We start from the raw sequence: 14,856 nt of genomic DNA on the forward strand, positions 1-14,856 counted from the left end.
ACCGAACGATGTAAACGCAAACTTATTGTTATAAGTTCGAATGTATGTTCGGAAATGTTGAGATTCACTACTGTTGGATGTAAACAGCACATAAAGCTCATTTGGTACATTATTTGTGGCCAGAGAAATTTTTGCATCAGCACAACAAAACCCAGTTGTTTCATGATAGAATCGCTTTGCTTTACAATGTCGACATCTAGGCACTAATGGAAGTGAATATGGTTCAGATGGCTACTTTTAGAAATTGTCTAAATCCAGTAGAACGCGTTTGCGATTGGCCTATTTTGATGAGAATGACTAATTAGAAAACAAAATGAAACTGTCCATATTGTTTTGATGACTAATTTTGAAAAACTAACTAATTTTATATTAATGCCTTACCCCTACAAGGTCTTGGTATGTTTGTTTCATAGATTACATCTTGTCGAACAACATATGGGTCTTATTCATAAAAAAATTTGAAATGTTAAGAAAAAACGAATAGAAGGATGGTTGAATTAGACTATTGAGAAAAATAATTTCAAGAAAACCTGTTGGATAAATACATTTATAGATGAATTTGGCTCTGAATGAATTAGCCCGGTGCGATCATGATTGGAATAGATTAAGACTTCACGAGACGATCCCTCTTCATTGATGTCAGTATGAGTATGAGAATTTCGTTGTCTCTTTGATACTCTTTGAAGATGACTAACATGTTCAATATTGTTCGTATATTGAACACCAATATTTGAATGTTGAGTAATCAATACTGTCGTATGATCATTATCAAATGTGTCCAAATCATCGTTATTTGATGATTCCGTATCATTTATACGAATTGAATTGGTTTTTAATGCTTTCTGTTTAGCATATCTCTCTCTTTGTTTTCTACGAATTTCTTCCTTTTTTTCTTCCGAAAAATCTTTATATGAAATTCTTCTTGTAGGTGGTTTGTCATGATCTTCAAAAAGGAAAAAATTTCAAATATAAAGTTCATAATTTTTTTTAGGTTTCTAATTTTTTTTAACCTATTATTAATGAAATCTTACCATTTCCCATTATGTCAATGAATGTAGTATATGTTTCAACTGTAAGATATATTTCTACAGGAAAAAAATAACAAATATATCATATCATAGTATAGAATAAATAATTAAATGATAAAATATGTTTTCAAATGTACTAATCAACTAAATTTTTATATTCCAAGCAACTTCAAATTATGTATGTAATAATAAAAAATTAATATTTTAATACTAACCTGGTAGCACTCAAAGTGTTAAATGTGAATAGAAATGAGTGTAATCCTGAAAGTAAAATTATTATAAAAATAAAGTTAAATTTTTAATGTAATTATTTTTTTATCTAAGAATATGTTAATCCACCAAACTATGTTATCTCTCCTATATAATAAGTATGTAAATAACGAAAATTATTGGTTTTAACGGTTTTTTATTTTTTTAATGTTAACTTTAACAGAATATTCTTATATTTAACGGTAGTTTATAAACACTTAAATATAAATAAAATAAAATATATAATTAAAAAATTAAAATATGATATTTGTGAGATATTTTACAATGATAATTATTTAAAAATAATAAATAATTAAACAAATTAAAATATGATATTTTTAAGATATTTTACAATGATAATTATTTTAAAATAATAAATAATTAAATAAATTAAAATATGATATTTTTTAGATATTTACAATGATAATTATTTAAAAATAATAAAATCAAACATTTTATAACTTAAATAAAATTTAATTAAACTTAAACTCACTTATTAGAATAATATCACATTAAACATATAATATAATCTACTATGAATTAACAACAAATTGTTTTTTTTTAAATCTAGCAAGAAACTTAAATTTAAAATCCACGTATAATATTTAATATTACATTAAATATATAATATCTTGTTGTCACTCCCAAATTCAAAAACTATAACAAACATAAACTTGAACAAAATAAATAAATTATTTAATTAAAATATGATATTTATTTCAAAATTTATATGACATTAATATAAATTTAATAAAAATAATTAATAAATTCTATAAATAAAACTAAGCAAACGTGCATATTGCACGTTGCTTGTATCTAGTATATATATATATGGAAATTATTAATAATAATATTTATATATTTATTAAGACATACAATTTATATATTATGAATATTATTATTAATATATATCCAATTTGTTTTCCAAAATAACTTAATTATTAATATTATATGATGATAATAATATCTTCGAATTTTGTCTACTTAGGTTATTTAGGAGTTGATTAATTTAAATATATAAGTTTAAAATTTTGGGTATAAATTTTTAGTTATTAATATTTTGTACTATAAATTTTGGGTAAATTCTAAGACCACATTAATATTAAACTCAAAACCCAAAACCCTACTATTATTATAAATATTTAAATACTACTATTATTAGTAAAATTGGACGTTACTTATTAAAGATAAAATTGCAATGCATATATGTCATATATGTTTTTAAATATACTATTTAACTAAATTTAACTATGATAAAATATGACATATATACTAAATCATATATGTTTAAATATGTATGTAATAATAAAAAATTAATATTTTAATACTAATCTGGTAGCACTCAAAGCGTTGAAGGTGAATAGAAATGAATGTAATCCTGAAAGTAAAATTATAATAATAATAACGTTAAATTTTTAATATAATTATATTTTTTATATAATAATATGTTAATCTACCTATGTTATTTATATATATATATATAGAAATTAATAACAATAATATTTATATATTTATTAAGATATACAATTTATATATTAGGAATATTATTATTAATATATATCCAAAATAACATAATTATTAATATTATATGATGATAATAATATATTCCAAATTTTGTATACCTAGATAATTTAATTTTAATTAATTTAAATATATATAAATACAAATTTTGTTTAACTAAGTTATAAATTTTTAGTTATTAATCTTTTATAGTATAAATTTTGGATAGATTTTAACATCATTGGTAATAAAAATTACACTTTATTGAACCAAACTCAAACTAATTAACTCAAGCCCAATAATTAAGGGAAATCTACAAAAATACACTAAAAGTTAAAAAAAATCTGAAAAATACGGTGCATTACAAAAATACGGAATTTTTGGATAAAAACACGGAATGGCAAAATTGTAAATACGGAGTGGCAAAATCATAAATAAAAGCTGTAAAATACAATTTTTTGTGAACAACGTTTACAAACTAGTAAATATCTGTTACAAACTTGTAAATATCTGTTACGTGTTTGTAAATAATATTTACAAAATCCATTATAGAATTGTAGATTTTTTTTTTTTTTTTTTAGATAAAACTTCCAAATAAATTTGTAACTAAATTTTTTTTTTTTTGTAACAATAGTTTACAAATCTAGTTTTACAACTAAGAAATATATTTTTGTAACTAATATTTACGAAAATATTTTATAGTTAAGAAATCATTTGAAAATATCTTCTTCTTTACTATGAGAGAAATCAAAAACCGGATCACAATTATTATCAATTACCCAAATAATAAATCTAAAACAAAAACAATGGAATTATCCACTTAAATTAAGTTCATCACAATATATACATATATTATATATATGTTCAAAAACAGATTAGAAGATGAAAAAACCATTAACAACACTTTCTAACCGTATATACATATATTATATATGTATAGGATGATGATACACTTTCTAACCAGTATATGTATATATCTATCGACTGAAATTAAGTTCATCACAATATATATATATATATTATATATATATATTCAAAAACCAGTCAAGATATATTATATATATATATATATTCAAAAACCAGTCAAGAGATTATTTTATATTACCGTATATTAAAAAACCAGTCAATATATACATATGTTGATGATGATGATGATCAGTAGTTTTCATATTACCGTAAATGTGTAATTATTTTATATTACCGTATATTTAGAATTTTTTTCCTAAACATCGTGCTTAATGTAATTATCCCAATAATTAAAGCCTATTGGGCCAAACTCAAACTAATTAACTCAAGCCCAATAACCAAACTCAAACTATTTAACTAAGTTATTAGTTTTTTTCTTCTTCTTGATATTCTCTTTTATCTTTTTTGAAAGGATTTTCTTCTTGATATTCTGTAACTGCTTAAAGGGGCTACATGTTGGAAATGATGTCTGGGTTTTTTTTTTTGCTTATTATTTTGGTGACACTCTATTAGTGGCTGCTGGTTAATGGGTCTAAATTTACATTGTTAAGCATTCTATCCCTCTTTTTGGTACTCTATAACGATTCTCAAAATCATTTCTTTGAGTGGTCTTTTAATCCATAGATTCATTTGGGTTTTCTTATCTAACCATTTATTTATATATACTTCTTCCTCTCGGTTTACTATTATGTTCATTTTTTGGTTGTTTTTCACTTCTCTTTAGCTTTCTCTCATTTTCTTCTGGTGACACATAGACTGATTGGACAACAAAAGGTGCTTTGTATGGGTAAAATGATACACTTATTTTGTATTCATTTTTGTTGTTTTTACAGTATGAAACGAACACTGGCAAGGTACAATAAATGTGTAGATTATCCTGAAGGTGCTATTGTAGACAAAACAGAGGTATTCTTTGTCACAACTCACACATATATACTTGTTTGTCTCTTTTTTTGTGTCATTTAAAGTTGGGGATTGCGATTCCTCTCAGAGCGAACTACAGATTGATTGATAGTCCTGTGAGTAACTGCCTTAACATGGGAGATTACAAGAACGAAGGCTTTGTTGAAGTTCTTGCGGCTCAGCACAGCCCCGAGAATCCCAACTGGTTCCAGGTTGGTTGATTGGTTTATACTGGACATGGCTGCGGCTTCTTTTTACCGTTTTGACTGTGTATTTCACTGTTTAATTTACTACTGCAGGGGACGGCTGATGCGGTGAGACAGTACCTGTGGCTCTTTGAGGAACATAATGTCGTAGAGTTTTTGGTTCTTGCCGGAGACCATTTGTATAGGATGGATTATGAGAAGTTTATTCAGGCACACAGAGAGACTGATGCGGATATCACTGTGGCTGAGAAACCCAAAGGGGAGCAACTCAAAGCTATGAAGGTAAGTTGTCTGCTAATTCACTTTTAGATTGGTAATGCTTTGATTTGGTATTATGTTACACGAGCTATGAGTTAGCTGTTTGTCGTGTATTTGGGTAGTGCAAGTTGGTAACTTTGTTTCCTTGGCAGGTTGATACTACCATTTTGGGTCTTGATGATGAGAGAGCCAAGGAGATGCCTTACACTGATTTTAGAAATTGTGGGTACACTTGGTCCTAAATCTCGATCGGTAATGTTATTTCTAGCTGTCCGGTATGAGATTTTCAACCTATTTGATTTCATATATTTTTGGTTTTTTTTAACTAATTAAAGAATGAATAACTGCTTTTGTGAAGCTTTTCAGTCTATTGGGTTTGGTTGGATTTTTGACATGGGGTTTTGAAATTATTCATCGGTTTTTTGTTTTATTGAAGGAAAACTGTGTTAGGATTGGATTTAGGTTTTGGGTCAAGAACTTTAGATGTTTTTTTTATTTAGTTTTTATTACTTTGTTTGTAGTGGGTTTTATTTTTTTGAAATCTGATTATGTAGTTTGTAGTTAGTATGTTTTCAATCTGATCTTTGTTTATATTAGAATCCAACAAATTGAGGAGATTGATCTTTGTTATATGATTCTATTATTTTCTTCTCAACTTTTCCTAACTACTCTATCATAGGAAGAACCGGGAATGATTTGGCATAGGTTATATTTTTTCTATGTGCATGTTATATTAAGTATTAATGTGTTACTTTTTAGAGGCAAGTATAGGTTTTAAAAGTTTTTGTTGTTCTTTTATAAAGGTTGCATGGTTTTTTTAATAAAATTACTTAAGATTTTAACAATCCTAAGTATTAATTGTTAGAAATCATATAGTGAAGAAGAACAAAATATATAGTAATATATTTAATTGAAGAACAGAAAAAATAAATACAAAATAATAAATTATAAAACTGATAAGTGAAAAGAAAGCCGAGGCACGTAAAACACGCTTTCCTTAAAGCAGATTTGCCCCCTCTACCTGATTGGTGTTAGAGGATACGTGAGCAACCACTTCCCAGGATACAACGACTAACGAGTAGAGGAATACACCACTTTCACTACTCCAGCGAACTCGAATTAATACCTTCACTCTATCACCTTAAGACTTACGAAAAACAGAGAAGAAGAAGACAATAGAGCTTTTTAGTGAGTGACTCTTTTTGTTGGTGTTTCTAGAATGAAAGGTGAAGCCTCCTTTTATAGGCTTCATATGGGGTGGAATACCAAGTGTGAACACAAGGGAATTAATGCCAAAAATCCCACAAAATTAGTGATATTGATCAATCACAATCTTTACTATAATTTCTGATATCGATAAGAATATTCACCATTTTTACGGTGATTACATCCTTGACCAAATCTGCATTTATTAGCAGCTATCAATGGACCACATTTAAGGCATCAATTTTCCATTCACACATTAGCCTAAATTGGCTATTTATTATATATAAAATATAATTTTTCCAACAATCCCCCCACATGAATGAAATTGATCAACGATAAGGAATACACAGAGAAAAGACTCACAATGAATTGACAAAACTCGACTCGACTCAACACGGTGATAGAATTCTACGGTAGACACCTGTATAGGATAGGTGGGTGTTAACCTTTGAACCTTCCCTTGTGAAAATATATTTACCTTACTAGCTGATCAGTGGACGCGATGTCTTTGAACTGTCTGCTGTTGATGTAAATGACGATATATCTCACACAGATATCTTCCTGGTATCATATCGGTTCTCATGATTATGTTCATTTTGGCCATGAACATCCGCCTGGTTCTGCGAGAGGTTTTAGAGAATTTAGCCCCCACAATTCTCCTTTGAAGCGGCCCCACTTCTCTCTCACATAGGTGACCTCTTAATTAAGAACAATCTCGCATTGCCCCGTTCGAACTTCCGACGCATAAGGGTCATTAAAAGCTTAATGCTTATCCTTTTTCCAACGAGAATCACTATTTCATCAACAGAATGGGTAGGGTTAGTCCCCACAGTGATCTTACAAGGTTTATATAATTAGGTTGTCCCATTGAACCTAGATCTTGGGATCTCCAGTCAACTAGGTTGGGTTTTCCTTTATATCTACCTTATTTCTTCTGGACTTAAGTCCCATTCCTTCTGATGTCTTTTCAACTTGATCTCTATTTAACCCTTTGGTTAGCGGATCCGCAATATTATCTTTTGACTTCACATAGTCAATTGAGATAACTCCAGTTGAGATCAATTGTCTAATGGTATTATGTCGTCGACGTATATGTCTTGACTTACCATTATATAGAACATTCTTTGCTCTGGCAATTGTTGCTTGATTATCACAATATATACATATTGCAGGCACAGGTTTAGGCCAGTCTGGAATATCCTCTAGGAAATTACGTAGCCATTCTGCCTCTTCACTACATTTATCCAGAGCAACAAACTCAGATTCCATTGTAGATCTAGTGATTACAGTTTGTTTCGAAGATTTCCATGAAACCGCTGCACCACCTAGAGTGAAGACATATCCACTAGTACCTTTTGAGTTATGAATATCAGATATCCAACTTGCATCAGTGTATCCTTCAAGCACAGCTGGATCTCTGGTGTAGTTTAGCCCATAGTCACGAGTATACCTTAAGTACCTAAGTACCCTTACAATTGCTTTCCAGTGTTCAACACCTGGATTACTCGTGAATCGACTCAAAGTACTTATAGTATAGGCAATGTCTGGTCTAGTACAACTCATCAAGTACATTAGACTTCCTATTACTCTAGCATATTCTACTTGGGACACACTTTCACCATTATTCTTGGATAGATGCTGACTTGTATCAATTGGTGTTCTGGAAATTCCAGAATCATTTTTACCGAATTTGTCAAGTATCTTGTCCACATAGTGTGACTGACTCAAACTGAGTCCATCTGGCGTCCTTATAATTTTTATCCCTAAAATTACATCAGCCAGTCCCATATCCTTCATGTCAAACCTTGAGTTTAACATTGTTTTGGTGGATTTAACCATTCGTTGGTTGCTTCCAACAATGAGTATGTCATCTACATACAAACATAGAATGATGTATCCCTCGTTTGTGGTTTTGATATACACACATTTGTCACACTCATTGATTTTAAATCCATTTGTCATCATGACACTATCAAATTTTTCGTGCCATTGCTTTGGTGCTTGCTTAAGTCCATACAGTGACTTAACAAGTTTGCAAACTTTCCTTTCTTTCCCTGGAACTACAAAACCCTCGGGTTGTTCCATGTATATTTCTTCATCAAGATCTCCATTTAGAAAGGCAGTTTTTACATCCATTTGATGGACTTCTAGATTTCGCAATGCAGCAATTGCCAAAATCATCCTGATAGAATTTATTCTCGTCACCGGAGAATAAGTATCAAAGTAGTCATAGCCTTCTTGTTGTTTGTAACCTTTTATTACTAATCGGGCCTTGTACTTATCAATTGTTCCATCTGTTTTCATTTTCCTTTTGAAAATCCACTTGGAACCTAAAGGTTTACATCCAGGAGGAAGGTCAACTAGTTCCCAAGTAGGATTTTGCAAGATGGAATCAATTTCACTCCTTATGGCTTCCTTCCAAAAAGGACCTTCAATAGAGCTCACAGCTTCTTTATATGTTCGAGGTTCTGCCTCTATCATATAAATTAGAAAATCTGGTCCAAAAGAATTTTCTATCCTTGCCCTTTTGCTTCGCCTTGGCTCTACTTGGACTTCATCAGTTTCCTCTTCTTGTTCTCGATCATCCATCGTTTCAGATGTTCGCTTAGAAGAGCTTGGTCCAACCCCATTATCTTTGCAAGGAAATACATGTTCAAAGAATGATGCATTCTTTGATTCCATTATCGTATTCTTGTGAATGTCCGGGTTTTTAGACTCATGTACAAGAAATCGATATGCATTGCTATTTTGTGCATAACCAATGAAAATACAATCTACTGTTTTTGGACCTATTTTCATTCTTTTTGGCAATGGTACAATCACCTTAGCCAGACACCCCCACACTTTTAAGTATTTGTATGAAGGTTGTCTACCTTTCCATAATTCATATGGTGTCTTTTGATCTTTCTTTCGGGGAATCTTATTTAAAAGATAATTAGCTGACAAAATAGCTTCACCCCACATGTTCTGCGGTAATCCAGAACTTAATAACATGGCATTCATCATCTCTTTTAAAGTGCGATTTTTCTGTTCTGCCACTCCATTGGATTCAGGAGAATAAGGTGGTGTTACCTCGTGAATGATTCCATTTTGTGCACAAAGTTCACTAAATGGTTCTACATACTCACCACCACGATCACTTCTTATCATCTTAATTTTCTTATTAAGTTGATTTTCAACCTCTTGTTTATAGAGAGTAAATTTCTCTATAGCCTCATCTTTGCTTTTTAGCAAGTACACATAACAATACTTTGTACTATCATCAATAAAAGTAATAAAGTATTTGTTACCACCTCTTGTTTGAACAAATTTTAAATCACAAATATCACTGTGAATTAAATCAAGGGGTTCAGTGTCTCTTTCAACTGTTTTGAACGATGACCTGGTTAATTTCGCTTCTACACAAGTTTCGCACTTATGTTTTGAATCAATATTGAACGTGGGTATGTGATTCAAGTTAATTAATCTACGCAGAGAATTATAATTAACATGACCTAGTCTACCATGCCATAAATTTGAAGACTCAAGAAGGTAAACAGAAGAAGTACTAGCTTTATTATTATCAATAACAGCATTTGGCTTAACAGCCATTACATTCATCTTCCACATGCCCTCTTTTACATAACCCTTCCCAATAGGAACACCCGCTTTAGTGAGTACAATTTTATGAGATTCAAACACCATCTTGAACCCATGTACACTCAGCAGAGTTCCAGATATCAGATTCCTACGAATGTCAGGCACATACAGTACATTTTGCAGCTTGACATTCTTTCCAGACGTCATCTTCAAGAACACAGTTCCTTCCCCTTTTATCTCAGAGGTTGCTGAGTTGCCCATGTAGAGCTTCTCTCCATTTTCCAGTGTAGTCAGATCAGAGAATGCTGACTTGTTTGCACATATATGACGAGTAGCTCCAGTGTCGAGCCACCATTCCTTTGGATTCGCATCCACCAGGTTGACTTCAGAGACCACGGCACATAAGTCTAATTCAGCGACCTCTTGGGATATCGCGTCCACCATATAGGTCTCATTGCCTTTCTTCTTGCGCAATTTGCACTCAGATGATTTATGTCTCATCTTGCCACAGTTAAAGCACTTCCCTTGGAACTTTGGCTTCTTTGCAATTCCACCTTTTGGTCCCAACTTGGGCCCTTGCTTGTGCTTAGGATTCTTCCCCTTTGAGCCTCTATCATGCTCCATCAAGTTTGCCTTGGCAGCATTAGGATTCAAGGTTCGCTTCTCATTACCTTGGTTATCCTCTTCAACGCGAAGTCTAAGAATGAGATCTTCAACACTCATTTCCTTTCGCTTGTGCTTCAAATAGTTCTTGAAGTCTTTCCATGCAGGGGGTAGCTTCTCAATAATTGCAGCTACTTGGAATGATTCACTCAAAACCATTCCTTCAGCATGGATCCCGTGGATGATCAATTGAAGCTCTTGCACTTGGCTTATCACATTCTTGGAGTCTACCATCTTGAAGTTCAAGAATTGACCAACCAAGAATTTCTTGACGCCAGCATCTTCAGCCTTATATTTGTGGTCCAAAGAGTTCCACAATTCCTTGGCTGTTTTCTTCACACTGTACACACCATACAGAGTGTCAGATAAGCCATTCAGAAGATAATTCCTACACAGGAATTCAGCGTGCTTCCAAGCATCAATTGCTTGCTGAGTTTGCACATCTATCTCATCCTCTCCAATAAAGGGAGGATCCTCTTTTAGGAATCTCGCAAGATTCAATGTTGTCAGATAGAAAAGCATTTTCTGCTGCCACGTTTTGAAGTTCACCTGTAATGACCCACTAATCTAGACTAATTGGACCATTATCGAAACTATACATAAAAACTTACATTTTACGAAAATACCATAATTTATTGAGTAACTTGAAAATAAGAGTTATTTACAAAAAAAAAACGAATACTAAGAAGGATTTTGGGATCCCATTGTCTTTAAAACAAAATAAGATTTAAAATAAAAGACATTACATAATAATGCGGAAAATACATGTAAAACCATAAAAAAAAACATAAAAGGAGACTACATCCTCGAATCGATAACGCTCGGCCCCTTGACTCCATTCATCATCGATACACATCCTCCCAAGCATCACGAATCTTACCGCCTCTAAGCTTATTTTCCTGCACATAAACAGAAAGGAGTGAGCCTAATGCCCAGCAAGGAAAAACCTAACACATAGTCATATACACAATTTCATAAGAAAACATAAAGACTTAACATAATACATATAACATACACTTATTATAATGGCCATTATTACTTGGGGTCCCCTAGACTAAACAAGCATATGCCCATGGGGTTAATGGGGTCCTACTAGCTAAGTAGGTCATATGCCCATAACCCATTTGGGGTCTTGTTAGTCATATGGGTCATATGCCCAAGCCTACATACACATATACATATCATAACACTTTTAATAACATAAACATATAGATAACATAAGCACATAACATATTAATTCTAGCCTATTTTCCTTACCAAAGTTACCGGGATAAAATGGACTGAGTTAGGACTTTGGAACACTCCTAAAACCACAATGAACAAGGGTGAGTCTAAAGAAAGGAGATGAAATGAAAGAGAATAGGAAGACTAAACCATTAAACGAAAATATGCTTACCACCACTTAAGTGCTTAAGAACTTGGATTCCCTAACCAAAAATAAGAATAAGGTTAGGGGACCGAGTAGAAGGTTTTGAGAAAAGAAATAACATAGAATACAGAAAGGACTAGAGTTTTGGGTTTACCTCAAAGATTGCAAGATCAATCTAACATCCACCGAAATACTATAGCACTCACTTACTTCCCAAGTGTTTGATAAGCTTATGATGTTTAAGCTTATAGTTTTTCCCCAAACCAAGTGTTTACACTCTCTCACTCACTTAACACTAGCAGCCTCTGAACTTAGAGCAAATGGTGAATAATGGCTGGGTACTAGGTCCTATTTATAGAGTTTGGGAATGAAAATATCTTGATTTTACTTGAATAAAAATAATGGCTTTTTAGGTGAAAATCATTTGAATAATCGTTCAGCAGAGGCTGAAGACTCGTTCAGAAGATGCTGGACTGTTGAAGGAGTTTGAATGGCTGAAGGGAAAAGAATTCAAATGAATTTGAAAACATGCTGGTGGAGGCGATATATCGCCCCCTATAGGCGATATATCGCCTGGACCTTTGTTCCCGAGGCGACCGTGCATCGATTCGTGTTTTCCGTATCTACGTGCTGCGACATATCGCCCCCTATAGCTGCGATATATCGGCATACGCTGAATATTTAAACACGAATTTACACATTTTTAGCTGAGTTTGAATGGAGTAAACAGCCTTGACTAAGCCCTCAACGTGCTCAAAGCTGCTGACTGACCCTATACATTCAAACTTTTACCCTTATTTAATTTAATCCTCAAAAATACTAAATCCTTAATTACCATTCAAAACATGTGCTTAAAATCCTATTGGTTGATGTCTAAACCTTATAATATAATAATATATTCCTTAATATCAGACACATTAATCAAACCTTAGGTTTATACTTAATATTCTTAAACTATAGGTTAAACTTAGAAAATCTATAAGTACTACTATGAGTGTCCAAATAACTCCCGGTCTGAACCAAAAATCCAAAGTAACAATGATAACACTAAACATACTATAATACTACTAAATAATTAAGTAAAGTTCTTGGACTCTACAATTCTCCCCTACTAAAAAGAATTTCGTCCTCGAAATTTACTTACCAAATAATTCCGGATACCGGCTCTGCATGTCCTCTTCCAACTCCCACGTTGCCTCGCGTTCAGAACTATTGCTCCATAGGACTTTAACTATAGGAAAGCTCTTGGACCGTAACTGCTTCATCCCCCTATCTAGGATGCTAACCGGTCGTTCCTCGTAACTTAAGTCTTTCTGGAGTGCTATGGTATCGTACTTGAGGACGTGAGATGGGTCTGACACATACTTGCGTAACATCGAGATGTGGAAGACGTTGTGACTATCGGCTAGTGCTGGCGGTAGGGCTAGTCTATACGCAACTGGTCCCACTTTGTCCAATATCTCAAAAGGACCTAAGAATCGGGGACTGAGCTTGCCTTTCTTCCCGAACCGCTTGACACCCTTCATAGGAGATATCTTCAGGAAGACTTGATCTCCAACTTGGAACTCCACATCGCGTCGCTTGGTATCCGCATAGCTCTTCTGTCGGCTTTGAGCAGCAAGCATACGCTGTCTAATAAGCGTTACTGCTTCTTGTGCTTGTCTAACAGCTTCGGGCCCTAGAAGCTGCCTTTCTCCTACCTCGTCCCAGTGCAACGGTGATCGACACCTTCTTCCATATAGCAACTCATAAGGTGCCATCTCGATCGTTGACTGGTAGCTATTGTTGTACGAGAACTCGATCAGCGGTAAGTACTTGTTCCACGATCCTCCGAAGTCAAGTACACATGCGCGTAGCATATCCTCTAAAATCTGAATTGTACGCTCAGACTGCCCATCTGTCTGAGGATGGAAAGCTGTACTAAGACTTAACTTAGTACCCATGGCTTGCTGTAAGCTTCTCCAAAATCTTGACGTAAACACTGATCCTCTATCTGATACTATCGTCTTGGGGATTCCATGCAATCGTACAATCTCTTGAATGTAGATGTCTGCATATTGGTCTGCCGTATAAGAAGTCTTAACAGGCAGAAAATGAGCCGACTTGGTTAGTCTATCTATGACTATCCAAGCAGAATCATGCTGCTTATTTGTCTTTGGCAGACCCGTCACGAAGTCCATGGCTATATCGTCCCACTTCCACTCCGGTATGCTAAGTGGTTGCAATAATCCTGCAGGCCGCTGATGCTCCGCCTTCACTTGCTGGCATACCAGACACTTAGATACATACTCTGCTATGTCCTTCTTCATCCCTGGCCACCAATAGACTGCCTTGATGTCATGAGTCATCTTGGTAGACCCTGGATGAACCGAGTATGGGGTGTTGTGCGCTTCTTCTAGGATTGTCTTCTTAATACTTTGATCGTCTGGCACGCATACCCGATCCTTATATCTCAATAAACCTTGACTGGATATTGAGAAATCTGTAGTCTTGCCTTCTCTGACTGCATCCATGTGCGTTGCTAGTGAATCATCATGTCTCTGACCATTCCGTATGTCTTCTAGCATATTCGATTGGATAGACAAGTTAGCCAACTTGCCTACAACCACTTCTATTCCGGCACTGATAAGCTCCTGCTGTAGTGGCTTTTCTATTCCGGATAAGGCTGCTAAGTTCCCATAACTTTTTCGGCTAAGTGCATCGGCAACTACGTTTGCCTTCCCCGGGTGGTATAGGATTTCGCAGTCGTAATCCTTTACTAATTCCAACCACCGGCGCTGCCTCATGTTAAGCTCCTTCTGAGTAAAGAAGTATTTTAAACTTTTGTGGTCCGTATAAATCTCGCACCGTTCTCCGTAGAGATAATGGCGCCAGATTTTTAACGCAAAGACCACCGCTGCCAACTCCATATCGTGAGTTGGATAGCGTT

General features: G+C 33.6%; 1 protein-coding gene across 1 annotated transcript; it reads left to right on the plus strand.

Annotated features, from left to right (window-relative positions):
* The first annotated feature begins 4,701 nt into the window (after nucleotides 1-4,701).
* On the plus strand, nucleotides 4,702-5,679 carry LOC133793544 (glucose-1-phosphate adenylyltransferase small subunit, chloroplastic-like). Its single transcript, XM_062230871.1, has 3 exons — nucleotides 4,702-4,858; nucleotides 4,946-5,134; nucleotides 5,263-5,679. Exons 1-3 carry the CDS (start codon nucleotides 4,781-4,783, stop codon nucleotides 5,350-5,352), a joined length of 357 nt encoding a protein of 118 aa, XP_062086855.1. The 5' UTR covers nucleotides 4,702-4,780; the 3' UTR covers nucleotides 5,353-5,679.
* Nucleotides 5,680-14,856: the final 9,177 nt, after the last annotated feature.

This window comes from Humulus lupulus, chromosome 8 (assembly GCF_963169125.1).
Source record: "Humulus lupulus chromosome 8, drHumLupu1.1, whole genome shotgun sequence".
NCBI lineage: Eukaryota > Viridiplantae > Streptophyta > Magnoliopsida > Rosales > Cannabaceae > Humulus > Humulus lupulus.